Raw genomic sequence first — 16,452 nt, 5'->3', positions numbered from 1 at the left:
CTGTTTTGCATTGACTACTGTTATTACTTAAAAGGAGTTTATCCTGGATTGGAAGAATATGTGGGACCACTTACCTAAGTAGAAATTGGATTCAGCCCTAAATTAGGTCGTCCAAGTTTGTGCCTTGTTACAATAATTAAAAAAAAGACCAACACAAACAACCAAATCCCAAACTGTATTTAGGTTCCAAAGAGAACAAATAAAATTTAAAGGCAATTTCATTTTCTCCCTTCAATCACATAAGGCAGAGACACTCTTAATCTAAAACACATTGATATTTTTGCCTTCAGTCTGCTCTGCAAAGGAATCCTTCCAACTATTCTTGGACAAAGATCATACCTGTTCCTATTTCCATGGAAACATCCTTTCCAGACCCCACACATTTTCTGCCAGTAGCTGATATCTCAAGTCTGGAGGAATTGTTTGTTTTGTCTTTTTCCTTCTGGATGACAATGACTGCATATTTGTACAGCCTTGCCTGATGAAGAGTATTCAGGACATCGCCATGGACTGAGCTTGCCAGAGATTTGCCATTGATTGACAGAACAAGATCTCCTCGATGGATAGTCCCTTCTTGAGATGCCACTCCCTTTGAAAACACTCTGTGGACCTACAAGGAATTTTAACAAAGATGTTTTAATCTCAAGCACACACAGCATTCTACAGGCCACACTGAACAGAGACACTCTACCAAAACTTACAGCCAGAGCCCACTACCTGGTTACCAAGCACACAGCATTTGCTCCAGTGAACACCCTCAAAGTGACTAGACAGATCTCCATTTGGGGATGAGGGAATTCAGAGATGCTGTTACTGAATGGTCATTTCTAAGACAAAGATGACCAAAACCAGCTAGGGAATGTAATATCACAAATCACTTATGATTTCACTAAACTCCTCACAGGCCTTCAGTTAACATATTTCAAGTGACACAGAGGTTAAATCCATGTCCCTGCCACAGCAACCCCCAAGAACACTGTGGTGTGCAACACCCACTCCCCCAGTTCTCACTGGCTGGGACATGCATCCTGTGCTGTTTTCAAATGCACATTTCTAAACATCTGTGCACAGAAAGGCTCTGACTTACTGCAGCTGTACAAGTATTTAATTGTTTGCCTCAATATGGCTGATCAAATATCATGCAAATAGATGGAAAGGGATGATTTAGTGGCTTGAAATGCATTTTTCTTGAGAAAAAAATACTCTACTCAGGGTGTATTAAACTTTGAGAAAACTTCCATCAAGTTTAGATGTGTATAATTTACAAAAAGAAGAGACTAAAAGACTCAAGACCCAGTATTTAAGGACTTGCCTATTAGGCACTCTAATTTTAGCAGCCAGAATATGGTTTCCCATGGAGACAGTACTAGGTCTGCCAAGCAAATGTTCAAGGCAGCAAATCTGTGGACACATTTCTGCATTATCTTTAGGAATTTATCCTAATACCCAGATGAGCAGCAAGCCATCAGAAGCCTTTTGGCTCCTATTCCATCTCCTCGCAGGGCCATGCTGAGATAGGCACCTGCTACAACCCCACAGATCCAATGAGAAAAATTTCCAGCCAGTCTAAGCCAGCATCCAAAGCTGGAATAACAGCCTCAATAACAGATGAAGGCATGCAAATGCAAGTGGAATACAGGGGTCATGTCCAAAAATCTGCTGCCTTCCCTCAGTTGCTCACCTCCTCAGTACCTTGAAGCTCACTAGACATTTCCATTTCTTCACCCAAGTGTGGATATAACAGCCCATCTAAGCAGCTCAGCACCCTTAAATCTAGCTAGGACCCAGAATCCCAGTAGTTTAAGAACATGATTAAAATCCCTTTACACCCTCTGAACAAAAAGCATCAAGAAAGAGCAGGAACTGACACTCATTTGGTCCCATGGCTAACAGAATTCAGGAAAAGGACGTCATCAGTTCCTTGGTCTGAGAGAGCTCAAGATCTTATTTTTTAGGTGGAGTCACAGTCTCTAAGGACTAAGGTAAGGAATTCTCTAAGGAACTCTCTTGGGGGGAGACTGTTGAGCCTTCCTCTTGCACAGAGCTGCCACTGTTTGGGGCAGTGACAGGGAACAACTTCTATACTGAGAGAAGTAGAGGCCTGCACTCTAGACTTTGACCATATTCTAACTTAATGACACTTTAATATAAAATACATTTATTTATATAGGTCATGTCTAAATGCAAAACCCAGAAGATTCCTGCAAGGGCTTCTTAAGGCCCCAAAACTGAGGACATACCCTTCTTCTAACCTTAGCATTTAATGGATCTCTCTCTTTCAGGGCAGAATTTAAATGTATATTTTGTGTAAAAAAAGCCATCACAGAGGACATGAGTTTTCTTGGATTTTTCTGTCTCACTGATCTGTTTTTGAACAGTCACTTTTTACATACCAGTATCTTAATAGGTCACTATCTTTGGTTCAGAATGCTGCTTAAGACTTAAAAAAAACCCTAACCAGGCAACAACCCTCATTTACTGACCACCCACACGACTTACCAATCTCAAAACAAACTTGTGACATGAAATCCATAATGTTTGCTGAGGTCTGCAACAATTAGTCTTGTGATCTGAAAAATCCTTCAAAATCTTTGCTGCACAAGAGTTTCCTTTCAAGGGCTGGAAATTAAAGTCTCCCCTAAAAGGCTGTGTGCACTGCAGCTGCATGCAGAATTTTATTTACATGAATACATAGGATTTAGATCTAGCCCACCCCATCCAGTAATAGATTTTTAAAGCCTGAAAGCATAATTGTTATCCATCTCCAATAATAAAAATTATACTTCCCAGACACTCTGATTTCAGTAGCAGATGGTAAACTGCTGCTTCTGAGAGACACTGTGAATGACTTGCAGTGAGTCTTGATAAATGAGCACTTGATCTAATCACCAGCCTACTTTAAAGTCAGCTTTGTAGAAAAATGACTTGCAGCCATCACTTACTGTGACTGATTTCTGTTCCAAGTCTATTCCTCCAGCAACACTAAATCCCAGGCCAGCTCCTTCTTCTTTGTGCAAGACTACAAAGTATGTGTCCTCTTTGCTCTAGCAGAAAAATGGAGGAAGGGGAAGAAGAAACACAAAACCAAAGATTAAGACCAAGTACCCACATAAATGACAAATTCCCAGTACTCACAAATTATGGCAGGTGAAAAGAGACAACTCAAGGAATCAAAACTGAGATATTAAATGCATTTCCCTTCATGTTACAGATGAAGCAGCCATCTAGGAGAACTTAGGTGACAAGAAAGGTTTCTTCAGTCAGTCCAAGGCTAGCAAACAAAGTCAAAATTAGGTAGTGAAATGGCATTAAACCTTGGGCAACCTAATTTTTACAGGCTGTAGTCAGTTTTGCATTGTTCAACATTTTGCAGTCAAAATTCAGTATTTCCATACACCTTTCTGGACCAAGCACCGTACTCTTCAGTGTATTATAAACACTTTTGTTATCCAATTTCATCTTCTTTGAAGCAGTAACATAGATGCAATGCAGGGCAGTTGCATCACCATCTTCTCAGTAAGGCTGGACAGTCCTGCAAGGGGAAGCAGCTACACTACTGAAGATTGGGAAGGTCAGACACGACAGCAGAAAAAACTGTTTCTCTTGGGAGATGAAAGTAAGGAGCCTGTTAGTGACCTAAACATGACTGAGCTGTGCTGTTGCAGAAATGGGAGCATCCTGCACAGGAAAAAGATTGGCACAGGTTTGCATCCAACAAGTCTGACACTGTCACAGAGATCACATTTTGTGGTGTAAGAGGACCTATAGAAAGGAATTTGGTGGAGCAGGCACATAGTACTTATTTGTGGGGCAGAGCATCAGATGTGGGAAGTAGAAAGCAGGTTTCTCAGCTTTTCCCCAGGATCCCATCTACACCAGTTATTTCCAGAAATTGCCAATACTCAAAGTAATAGCAAATCATTAGAATCCAATCTCTTAATCTATTTAGTGTTAAATGACATATTTAGTTCACTAAACATATTAATTCAGCATTTGCCTTTTGTTTGAGACAGCACAAGGAGCCACAGATCATTAGATTTTGTGGTGAAACAACAGTCAAATTCTTGGTCTCACAGCATGTTTCTCTGCCACATAGAGTCTGTGCAAGATTTCCTACACTAGAGGCATTCCTGCAATGTCAGAAACTGATGTCATCCTGCTCCACATCACTGATCCATCAGCACTCAAGGAGAGAGGAGCAGTGAGGGCAGAATATCTTTGTTCACAGTGTTTTGTAAATGCTAAGACCTGGCTCACCTGTACTCAAGTGAGAACAGTGTTATGTCTGGCTAGAAATAATAAAATCAGTTAAGTAACTAGACTAGCCCCTTTCCAAGCAATGGAAACACACACATCTTTGACTGTTAAGTACTGCAGAAATCCTTTTTCTTCAAGAGAACAGGCTCTTCCCAACCCATGATATCTCAACTTAATTTATTTATACTGGTGAAGGAAGGGAATAAAGTCAGAAGTTCAGATGTTAAAAGAGTTATCCAAGGATCAGATGTGTTGGACCAGTCAACAACACAGTCTGGATACTGGCTTCCCATTCCCAAGGTGCATTCCCTCCCTCTCCAGCCCTCAAAGCTGCTCCTTGCCAGCAGACAGAATATTGGGCAGAGACCTGGCTGTAGATGCTTACTGCTTTACTTGGATACACAAAAGACACACCAGGCCTCCAGTAATCACCTCTGTTTAGACTCTTAGCCAAAGATACCAGTCACAGAGACCTAAATAAAATTACTGTTTTTAAATTAATACTAGTAGCATTTATTAAATGCTAGTAACAGTAAATTCAGCACTGTTTAATGCAAAGGATGGTGACAAACTCTTCCCAGAGAAGCTCTCAGTTCAAATCAGGCAGTCCATCTCATTTTTCAGCAACTGGATAACTATGAAGAACTGTTCTATTGTACATTCAAAATCCACAATTTGAATAGCATAAAATTTTCCAGAGAATGTGCCACACTGGGCTTAAATATGGATAAGAAACTATGCAGACAAGGAGTGCATTCCAAAAAGCATTCAGCTTTATAAATATTTGAGCTCTCAGGCTTTGAAAAGTGGCATAAATAAATAATCTCTCCAAAAACACATGCAAAATACTTTAGAGAACACTCAATTACCTCTGTCCAGTTGTGCAATCCAACTAATTTTATCAGTAAACCTAGCTAGCCCTCTTGGCTCACCAAACTTTTGAGACTTGCATTCTTTAGCTATGCTGTCCCCTGGAAGGAGATAAAGCTGGATATTTTGGGGAGGTCCTTTTCCCCCCAGCCTGTTCTATGTTTGAAATTGCAATCTTTGTGAACAAAACTCAAGAACACTCTAGATGCAGCTCAGCCAGCAGTTATGCAGACCAGATGGCAATTTCCCTTCCAGCACCGTCATTATTTTATCAACTTCTGTTCTGATTTAAAAAGGATGTGGATGTATCCCACAAACAGAAACACCAAAAGCAGGGAAGTAATGCTCTGGCAGGCACTTCACTTTGGAAGCCTTCTTCAAACACCTAGATAATGAAGCAGGTTATCTTGATACAAAAACCAGTTTCCACAAGAGAACAAGAAAGGTCACAGAAGTCTCTTATAAACCCTTCAGCAGCTGCATTCTGGTGTTCAAGTTCAGCATTGAACAAAATAAATTCAATTTCTTGATTGTAGCTTCTAGCAAAAGGCACCAGACACAAAGAAGAGCAGATTCAGTTTCCTCTGCACATTGGGGAAACTGAGTCTGACCCAGATGGCTGGTGGAAAGCTAAATTCTGATATGCAGTTACTGGGGAGCCCAGATGGAGGAACACTTTTCCACTTAAAATAGGTCTATTTATTGTGACTCACAACTGCTTTTGAACTTCCTTACACAAAAAGCCATTCAAAATTATCATAGGTTTATAGCAGGCACTTAAAAACAGCATTGGTAAAATTAACATCAACTGCAGTTGATAGTAAAAGCCTGTCATGTGCCTACTGGAGGAGCCCTGAAACAGTTTGGAAAAGATTTTATCTGCCTTTAAGAAAACCCTATTAAATCCACCAATAACCCAGTTTTATCTTGTGGTTTTTACCTTTACTTGTGCTTTGACTTCTTGGAGCATAGCAGCAACATCACATTTTGGTACTACCACTGACAAAACAGATTGCAGTTTTTGCTGGTCCAGGCTTGAGATGAGCAGCTGATCCAAGCTAAAATAAACATAAAAAGACAGAAGAGCTCTATATTTCTCAATTTTGTAGAGATACATTTCATGTATACAGTATAGGCTTTATTAGGATAAATGACAAAGAAGGAATCTCGAAAACTGGTAAGAAATGGTGTATGCTGGGAGAATAGGAAGGGGCAGAGAAGATTATTTAAGAATAACTCTGAAAGTCAGTCCCTGTTCTGTTCCCCTCATGTTTCCTTAATGGTTTTAGCAACAGACATTAACAGGAGACAGCTACATCTGAAGACTACTTCTGGCAGGACAACAAGCTCGCTTGTCACCACAGGCTGCGCTGGCAGGCAGTGCTGTGCAGCCTCCTCTCCACCACTACTGCTGTGCTGTAACATGGCCAAAAACTGACCAAAACCAGCTAGAGGGGCCACAGAAAAGGAGCCCTGCCATTCCAGGATAAAATGTTTAATTCTGTACTGAAGCCAAGACACACCAGCGTGGCACTCCAAGGCATCAAGGTCATGAATGGCAGCCTCAGACTGAGGGGACAGCAGGCTGAAACGTGCTTTGGGGCAGATCTGTGGCACAGCGGAAGCTTTGCCTTGGGCAGGGATGAAACAATAACAGCAAAGCTGACACCAACCTGATAGACCAGCTGTTTCCCCCATCCAGAGATCTGCCATGGGGCATGTCATCATCTGAGGCAGAACCCGGCGTCCCTGAGCCACTGTCCCGGGGGCTGCAGGCTCTCATTCCCATCCCACCCAGCTCCGCTGGGCTGCAGCGGGCTGCTGGAGCTGCCCCGCTCTGGGCAGGTGTGCCAAGGACTCTGCGGGGCGTGATTTCCAGCTCTGTCTTGAAGCAGGTGGGCTGTGGGGGCTCCGAGAAGCCCTCTCCACACAGCTTGTCCAGGTCGGGCATGCTGAGGGCTCTCAGCTCCCGCAGCCTGGAGCGGGACAGCAGCGGCCGCCCCAGGCCCCGGCTGCGGCGCACCGGCGAGGCCGAGCTGGGGAAGGCGGCCATGTCTGCCCCAGCGCCGTCCTCCTCGCTTCTCTGGAGCTTTCCATCCCCTTTGCCACCCTCGGTCACACACACAGGCTCTGTGCCAAGGGAAGACTTGGCCATGGTGCTGGCTGGGCTGGGACTGCCACAGTAGGAGCTCAAGCTGCGCCGCAGTGCCCATGGTGAGTCAGTGGAGCTGGATGTGGTGGCCAAGCCACCACACGACCTCCTGGCAAGGGGCAACCTTGCAGCCGAGCATATATCAATGGCCTTCACAAAGGGCCGGTCAAAATTTGCCAGGTTTTCAAATGATTTGATCCTCTGTTTGACAGAGAAGGATGAAATCGGCTCATGGGGCCAGTTCAGTTCATAGTAATAGTAATTCCGCCTGAAGCTTCTCAGTTTATCAGCAGTGGGATAGCTAACGTCACTGGCCGAGGGGGATGTGTCATGAACCTTCTGGACACTTTTAGACGTGTAAGCCTGCTCCTTTCCACTCTGGCTGTTAGGCAGATTCAGGTGAACCATCTTTAACATCCCTGTTGCTGCCTGTGGGTATTTCTCCTCTACAGTTTGGCCCTGAGGGCCTTGCACAGGGTGAAGCTCTGTAACATGGCAGTCCTCCCTCAAGTGACCTGATAACTGGGATGGCATCGAGTAGGTCCTCATCACAGGTTTTGACAAGCCACAGAGACGTCTGTCTCCAGCAGTATGTCCTCTTGAGAAATACTGCGTAGTCCCCATCTCCTCAGTCAGCCGAGGCACTTCTGCATTCACCTCTTCTGCTTTCTCCAGCAATGGCAGCCGCAAAAATGATGCTGGTGAGGACGAGGCAGAGGAGGAGGAGGACGGGGATGAGGAGGAGGAAAGCTTCACCTCAATGAAAGTGCGTTGGATCTCCTGCCCTTCCAGCTGCTCCTGCTGAACTGAGGGGGACCCTAATGAAGAAGAGCAGGCTCCAGCAGCCATTCCTACGTTTTGCAGATCTAATTGCCTAAGGTCATCTGCACTATGGATGCTTTTGATTGTGTTCAGGTCTCCTCTGGGGTTATCAGTCCTCCCTTTTACATATTCAGCTTTTGGTATCCCCTGAGGAGGTGAAGTGACTATGGACTGACTATCTCTGGCTCTGAACTCATCCACCTTAGCATCCTTACCCTGACACACCACAGCCTGCATGGAAACTTGCTTCTCTTTTGGCTTTCCCCATGATAGCTCCCCACAGCCACATTTCACTTCACCACTCATGGTTGGACTGCTGCTGCCATTCAGGAGAGGCAGAAGTGAATCTTCAGAAATTACCAGAGATGATTTATTTTCTAGCTCAGATTTCAGAGTCTTTGAGGCTGCTGAAATGCTCTTTCCAGGATCTGAGTTTGTAGGTGAGTTACGGGACAATGGTGCTTTCTTTCCCAGGAGTTTGGGGGATAGTTGTGGAGAAACAGAAGCCCTTTTCTGATCAGCTCCGTTGACTTTGGTAGGAGTAGTGCCAGAAGAATCTGAATTTGTCTTTGCTTTGCTTTTGATGGTGAACCCTTTTAGCTTTGGTCCTGCTTTAGATTTCTGATTACTTAAAAGGGTGTCCATTATACTTTTTTGTGCCATTGCCTTAGACTCCTGACAGGATTTTTTCTGTGAGGATGGGCTGTGCGGTACTGCAGCTCCTTTGCAGTGATTTGTGCCTGAGCTTTGGACTTTTCCATTTGAAGTCCTTCCTGAAGTCACAGAGTTAATTTTCTCATTTTTTCCTGGCAATTCATGAATTGCATTTGCCTTTGGATCTTTAGATCTAGTGGGAAAGGGTGACCTGAGTGATATTCCTCTTGTTGACGATGCATTCACATGATTGCTGTCTGTTTTAGACATGGTGGACAAACTGTTGGTTTCTTTCTTCACCGAGCAATAATCCACAGCATGATTACAGTCATCAACTGCCATTTCACTTTCAGATTTGGATCTCTGCTCATCATGACATCCTTCCTTCTCAAACAAGCTGTTCTCCAAGACATTGACATTTCTAGCAGAGCAAAAGCTTGTCTTTTTGCAGTGCAGAGATCCTTTCTCTTCAATGGATTCACAGCATTTCTTATGTTCATTATTGCTCCCCAAATCTATCTGTTCTTCTGTACGTAAGGCACCATTGTTACAGAAAGAGTAAACTTCAGGGATACTGACTGAATTCTTTAGGATGTCTTCTTCTGGCAGGAGAACTGAGGAAGGAGAACACAAGGATGCAGAGGACACATCTGGACACTGTGAAGGACATGGAGTGGGACCACCATGATCTTCCAAACCTAGTTTGTTGATGCTTGTCTCCAGTGACCCACACATTGTACAGCCCTCACTCTGCAAAGCTTTGCCACTGTAAGTGTGCAGCGGGGACAGTGAGGATGAGCTTGTTCCAGAGGTGCAATGCTGTTCCTGTGCAGGCTTCTGCAGCTCATCATTCATGCAACAAATCTCAATTTGCTCCTCATCTGACTCGGTTACAGTAGAACCTGCGGGGGCATTAGCAGCAGCACATTGCCCAAGCAACACCTCACTAGCACTGTCAAAGGCTTCTGTGACAGACTCTGCATCCGAGTGAGAATCCTCCGCAGCCCCATACATCGACTTTGGAAATGGGTCACTTCTCTTCCTTTCCAGAGAGTTTGCAGCAGGCAACTCATCCTCATTTAAACTGCTAAAATTCCTAGAATAGTTATTTAAAGAGTTTTTATTCACAGTAAAAAGTTTGCCTGTGTTGATGGAGTCCAACACAGACAGCCCCAAAACCCCTTGTGCACTAGCTCCACAATTCACAGTTTTTTCCAGCAGCTCCTCCTTGGGCGCTCGTGGCTCAGAGCCGGGACAGCCTTCGTCAGTGCCACAGCAGCACATGGTGGTGTACTCGTCCCGGAGGGGACTCTCTGCGCGCGACGGGGTGCGCGAGGCCCTGCCCTCGGGGGCACCCATCTGGCTGAGCAGGTCATCGATGTCAGTGACAGGGATGGCAGCGCAGTCCTCCTCACGGGCGGCCCTCGGGCTGCCTCTGTGCACGTCCCTGCTCGGGGCATCGGGCGGCAGTGTTGCTCTCTCTGCCACGCAGCCGCCGACAGCAGCCTGCAGACCTGCTCTTTCTCGCTTCCCAGAGCTCTGTTCTTCCTCTGCTGCGAGGATGCTGTTGACATTGGCCTGATTTTGAGTGTCTATCCCTGGAGACAGGATGAGGTTTGTAAATCTGCTGACAGCTGCATCATGATTTAAAAAAAAAGAAAAAAAGAAAAAAAAGGCAAAATCCTGTCAAATAAATATAAGAAGTGATATAGAAAACACCAGGTTTTATTACAAAAATAGACACCCACATAGACTACATGTTTTCATTTTGATCTGCACTCCTCCTCCTCTGTAATGATGTTTACAACAACTCAAATTAATCATAACCATGTGTATTTGAGTAGTGCACAGAAGGGAGCAATTTACTTATCCAAGGTGAGCAGTCATGATCTGTTTAACTCTCATCTTTGAAATTGCAGCAGTCAAGCAGCCAACTACCAAAGTGTCAGCATGCAGTAAGTCACGCTGAGCAGTACTGCTTCTCATCACTTGTTTCATCTCTGAAGTCTCCAACAGAGACCCCAGGGAGCACAGAAAGCCCTGACATAGCAAAGGTGACCAGATACCACAGTGACAGTCTGTGCATAAATAACTTGGCTCTGACCCCTCAGCACTTTTGCAGGTGTTCAATGTGACATACATGGGTGACGTTATGCACACATTAAGCACATGGGCTTTACTGCATTTCTGGCACAGACCTCTCCTGGCTTCCAGAACATGTTTAACCCACTCCTGGGCAGCACACCGAGCTCCCTGTCACTGCTGCACTCTGACACATTCCTGCTCACCCATTTCTCCACATGTTCAGCTTCCAGCACTTCACTCTATGCACCAGATTCCATCTCTCTACACTGCTTCTGAGACATGCATCCCCACTCAAGCTGCCTTCCAGAGGCCAGTAACTATGACATGGAGCCCAGAAAGTGTATGGAGAAGGAGAGGCTATTCAGTGTCAGTGTCCTTTCCTGCTCATTTAAAGATGCCTGCACATCTCTGTACTTCTCACACAAACCTGCAGGATCATCCACATTATTTAACTTAGGAATCCATGTTAAGAAGTACTGATTCCTCCTGGAGTCAACAAGGGATAAACACCTCAGGAGGGCAATCTCAAGCACGCAGATTAGAATTTGAAGTACTCAGTACTCCCCCTGCTTCAGCATGGTGGATTACCACCTTTTTTGCCAGTGGGATAGGACAAGGGGAAGGGTGAAGTGCCTTACAAAGTGCTGCCAATGTGTCCTTGCCCCAATGCTATTGGTTTGAAAAGCCACAGCAGTCTAAGGAAACAAGAACAAGATCCTGCCAAGCCTGGAATTCCTTAAAGAACAACTGGAAGTCAAACATCTGGAAGCCCTTTAGGTTCCCAGGTACACAAAGGTACACAGAGAGGATCATAAGCTAGAACAAAGCAAAATATTATGTTCTTCCTGAATTTGAAAAGTATGCATTTCTTTTTCAAATACTCATTTCCACACCACATAATTTGTACAGTCTGTGGGGACTCATATATTGCTGTAGAAGCATAAATCAGCCCTTAGCAGAAAGCAAGAAGGTATCAAGTATTTCAACTCACACTAGAAAACTTTCTGTAATGAAACATGAAAATAAACGTTTTTGTAAAATTTTAGTTTTCTGTTTCATCTTCCTGCACTTTAGAGAATTCTGATATAATAAAAGGGAAGGAAAGAAAAAAAGAAAGAAAAGAGTGTTTTAGTGTCTTATTGTCCATTCATAAAAACATTACTAGAACTTCAGATTTAAGAGAGACAGATTTGATTATAAGGGGCCTAAATATTTAATGAACAGGCACAGCAATAACATGATTTGTCAGGACAAGAGTCACTGCCATTTTAGTTACTGGACTGCATCAAATGACTCAGACCTCTGCAAACACTGGCAGGAGGGACCTACTCTATGTGGGAACTTCGAATACTTCACACAGGAGTAGGTTTTCTCCCCTTATCATGGTGCCAGAGAGGACCTGAAGCTTGACTTGGTGATGAAGTGCTTTGCTTGGCTCACCAATGCAGACACAATGTCCCCCCGTCCTCTTCTCTGAATCCATGTGGAAAGCCAGGACAGCAGAAGGTCAGGCCCAGCAGATCCAAGGACGTTTTGTTCACTTGTACCCAGAATAAATGGTACAAAAGCAAAACTGCTTTCTCACCTGACGCTGCCTTCTGGATCTCCAGGGTTACGGATGTGGGAAGACACTGCATAAGCAAACAGATTTCCTCATACATCATCTTGCTGACGGGGATGCTGTTGATAGTGGTAATCTCATCTCCTACAGCCATCTTGCCCATTGATCCCTGATGCACAGAGAGATTCAAGGAAATTATAAATACACATCAGAAGCCCTGCAGAGATTGCAGGGAAGCAATTAATAGCTTATGAGCAACATCCTCTGTTTCACGTCACTGCAGAGCACAGGTACCACTGCTGTCAGTTTGCCAGCACATAAATAAAGAACAGACTGTGTTTCTGCCAGGAGGAGAATTAAAGATCAATCTAAAACAGGAAGGTCAAAAGATCTGCCATTTTTTTCCAGGAGATGAGTATCATGATGGAGGACATAGCCCTCTTAGTTAAATGAAATGGGATGGATCAGCCCTAGCTTCTTCAGGACTGGAACACTGTGTGTCATTTTTTAAATTCCATGCACGAACTACTTCTCAGGTGAAATTCTCTTAAACTAGTGAACAGACATGATCTGAGCTCTTAAGGTAAATGTTTGTTTCTAAATACTGCAAAAGAAATCTGAGAAAAAGGCAGGAACAAAACCAAATCCCCAGGTCTCACAGCCCTATTCAAACTGCTATGCCATATCCCCTCTTACACTAGCGGCCGCTAATGAGATTAAAAATGCTACAGCCAGGTTTGTACACCAGAGCATTATTCTTCTTTCTGGACTTCTGCATCTAGCAATTCCACAAACAACGTGAAGCACATATCCATACTGGTATGGGCATGTATGAGATGCAGAAGAGCAATGTGTTACTGGTTCTACTCCAGCCCTTGGCAAATCTGGCCAGCACCTAGAGCCTCATGGTTCCAGATTCCTGTAATACGGGGACATGCGCATATAAAATAGTAAAGCATAATATACATTTGTTACCACCATCCTCTGCCACCAGGATTTACTTATTTTGTCTTTGCCCATACTTAGAAAACAAATACAAAAATCGCATTCCCTCAAAATTGTAATTGCAAGAAGGGATGAGGCCATCTCAGTGATCTGTGTCCTGCCTCTTTTAGTTTCAAATTAGCCTGGGTGCACCTCTGAATCAGAAACAAATTATTTAGCAGCAGCTCCAGAACAACATGGGGTGGGACATTTTGCCCAGCAATGACAAACACCTCAGTTGTGTTTACTCTCAACAGACCACTTGCTTAATAATAACCATGAAAATAATAACAATCAGCCCCACAATGGGAAAGCACATCACTATAAGGCACTCAAATTACAAATTACCATTTCTGCTGGCCCCCCTGGCCGCATCCCTGTGACGACAACCTTTAAGGGCATGGCTTGGATTTCCAGATCCAGGCCGAATGACTCGTGCTCATTGCGAACCAGAGTGACGACTTCAACCTGGCCCTGCCCGCCCACATCAGGGGCTTCACACTTCCTGCTGTGAGGGAGCATCCTGGCAACAGGCTTGTTGTAAGAGCCGTGCTCCTCCGTCCTGTGTCTCTGAAGGCTTCGGCACTCAGTGCTCATCATGCTCTTCACTCTGGTGACTGCTCTGTGCTCAAGTTTTGGCGATCTCTTGGATTCAAGCTGTGCTTCCCGGAGCTCCCTCAAACTCAGGCTGCCAAGACGAACTTCAGGCACACTTGAGTAATCAAATGCTATGATTGGGAAAAAAGAAGATTCAACTTGCTCCAGCGTGCTGTCTGCAGACTCTACAGAGTTGCTGAAGACAGAGGAAGATGTCTCCATGCCACTGTATCTCGATGACTCACTGTCCTGGCTCTCATCATCGATTTCTACAGACGAGGTTGTAATGACAATGCCAGCATCCTCCTGGCTCTTGGCCCTCTGGCTTCTGTGCAAGTGGGAACTTTCATCGTCATCACTGGCATCACCATCATAGAAAACAACCCGCCTCTGTCGGTGAAAGGGGCTGCGGGCAGATTTGGGGCTGTCGCTGAGGATGCCAGGTCGGACAGACTCCACAAGCTTGTTGTGATGGCCAGATGACCTCCCACTAGCTGGAGAAGCCAAACCATTTGCTTTTGTCACTCCTGCATCTCTAGCAGCTGGGGAAAAAAAGAGTTATACTTTAATTGTACTTACAGATGATCTTTAACACCGCGCATCTCACTGCAGCAGAATACATGTGTGTCTGTTTACAGAGAAAGCTTAACTCTTCCTCACAAAGCAAAAAGCAGGCTTTTCATGTCCTCCCTCTAACTACAGTAAACATCAAGAGGACAGCAGATAGCACTACAATTTATGGGTAATTCCCAAAATCAGTTCATTAGCATGTCTAGTTCTATTTTCAGTTTACTTCTAAATTATGACTACGACTCAAAGAAGAAAGGGATGCAAATTCAAATGTGTATTTTAGTTTAAACAACAGATTTTCTATCACATTTTCCCTGAATCTAAGCTCAGGACTTCCTGCATTAACTCACAGAGAGTAAAAATTGCTTTCTTGAACCAAGACTGAAATACAACAATCAATTTCAAATTAGCAAGTAACAAACCCAAGAACCCTTCCCACGTTCTCCTTAGAAAGAACTGCATCTCACTTTGTGGGAAGTTAATTTGTTTTGCTTTTTTTGGTGGCTAGTTAGAAATGCAAAAACACTTTTAAACATTAAATAATTTCCACAGAAAATAAGATGAGACAAAGAAATTACTTGAAATTACTTTACTGAAATTACAGGAAAGGGAAAACAAATTACTCCTTTGAATTTGTGATGAGGTGCACATCAGTAAGGACACACAAGCTTCTTTCAGTCAGTTATCATGGGGAGAAATATACCCAAGCAAAATATCTGATGTAAAATTGCACATTTGTTTGTTTTTATACATATATTGACCCTCTCAAAGTTTCTGAGATAGCTATGAACAGTCTCCACAAATGTAATGAATAAGATGATTTGAAAAAAAACCCCAAACTCTGCAACACTATCAAATCTAGTTTCATCCAAACCAATCAAAGTAATTTCCACACTATCAGAACAGTGTCTTGAACAAAATATCATGGAAACAGGCATTTCTATGGATTGTTGTAAATTCCTTCAATTTTCCAAACTTCATGCGATCAACAATGGCTTATAATACACAGCCTGGCATTTCTTTCCAGCACAGGGACCACCATAGCTCTCCTGTACAGGAACCCAGCCCTCAGTGACTCTGCCCCACCAGCCCAATGACCAGACACATTTGCATCACTTACTCAGGCTGCCAGGGAGAAGAGAGCCATCATCCAGCCAGCTGTTCCTGTTCTTCTGACGGAGCTGCTCCTCATCACACGAGCCAGGGACAGCATCAGAGAAGGGGAGATGGCTCGAACCATCGTGGGAGAAGTACTGGGAAAGCTCTGCCTCAGAGCTGACGGATCCCTGCTGAAGAGAAGTGACCCTGGTGACCTGCTGTCCTCGATGTATAAAGCCCCTGCCTGCATGTGAGCCTCACACAGACCATTTGTATTGCTGTGTCAATAAAATTTAAACCCTATTTTTAAAATAGAGGACTTGTCAGTATACTGAGAGCCAAACTGTTGAAATTGGATGTCTGAAACACTGCACACCAACACATTTTTAGCCAATACAATAAATAAAAAAGGATTCCAAATCCCACTGCTTTACAGGGGTGGTTCAATGCAGAAACAAGGGATGAAACGATTCAATTTTAGAGCTCCCTTTGTTCTACACTGAGAGAAGTTTGTTCTACACTGAGGGAAGGCTTTGTACCTCCAGACACAGTGTCAATGGCTTCCATGGCTTTACCAGGAAAAACGGATTCTTCCCTGCAATGGCTATATAAGGGGACTTAGTCTCAGCCTTCTGCCCACAGGCTCAGATCCCTCCTGATAACTTTGTGTTCCACAGAGCACGTGGGACCCCATATCCTTCTCTGCCATGTTCTGCACATCACTCCCAAAGGCTACAGTCACAGAGAAAAAGAGAAGCTTGCTGCTGTCACAATTTAAATGTGTGACACAAGAAACAAACCC

At 44.1% G+C, this 16,452-nt stretch overlaps 1 protein-coding gene across 2 annotated transcripts in view; it reads right to left on the bottom strand.

The window, feature by feature from the left end:
• PDZD2 (PDZ domain containing 2) overlaps window positions 1-16,452 on the bottom strand; it is a 138,062-nt gene that overhangs the window by 7,124 nt on the left and 114,486 nt on the right. Inside the window, exons 16-22 of one of the 2 annotated variants that reach the window (XM_059492293.1) lie at window positions 15,673-15,841; window positions 13,734-14,524; window positions 12,426-12,570; window positions 6,801-10,389; window positions 6,068-6,185; window positions 2,943-3,044; window positions 340-610 (exon numbers count right to left, since the gene is read on the bottom strand). In XM_059492293.1, coding sequence (XP_059348276.1) covers window positions 340-610; window positions 2,943-3,044; window positions 6,068-6,185; window positions 6,801-10,389; window positions 12,426-12,570; window positions 13,734-14,524; window positions 15,673-15,841 — 5,185 coding nt within the window. The remainder of the gene's footprint in view (window positions 1-339; window positions 611-2,942; window positions 3,045-6,067; window positions 6,186-6,800; window positions 10,390-12,425; window positions 12,571-13,733; window positions 14,525-15,672; window positions 15,842-16,452) is intronic. The other variant, XM_059492294.1, reaches the window with a different exon arrangement.

This window comes from Ammospiza nelsoni, chromosome Z, assembly GCF_027579445.1.
Source record: "Ammospiza nelsoni isolate bAmmNel1 chromosome Z, bAmmNel1.pri, whole genome shotgun sequence".
In the NCBI taxonomy this organism is placed as follows: Eukaryota; Metazoa; Chordata; class Aves; order Passeriformes; family Passerellidae; genus Ammospiza; species Ammospiza nelsoni.
The sequence above is the reverse complement of the archived record's forward strand: the minus strand, read 5'-3'. Positions and strand labels throughout refer to the sequence as shown.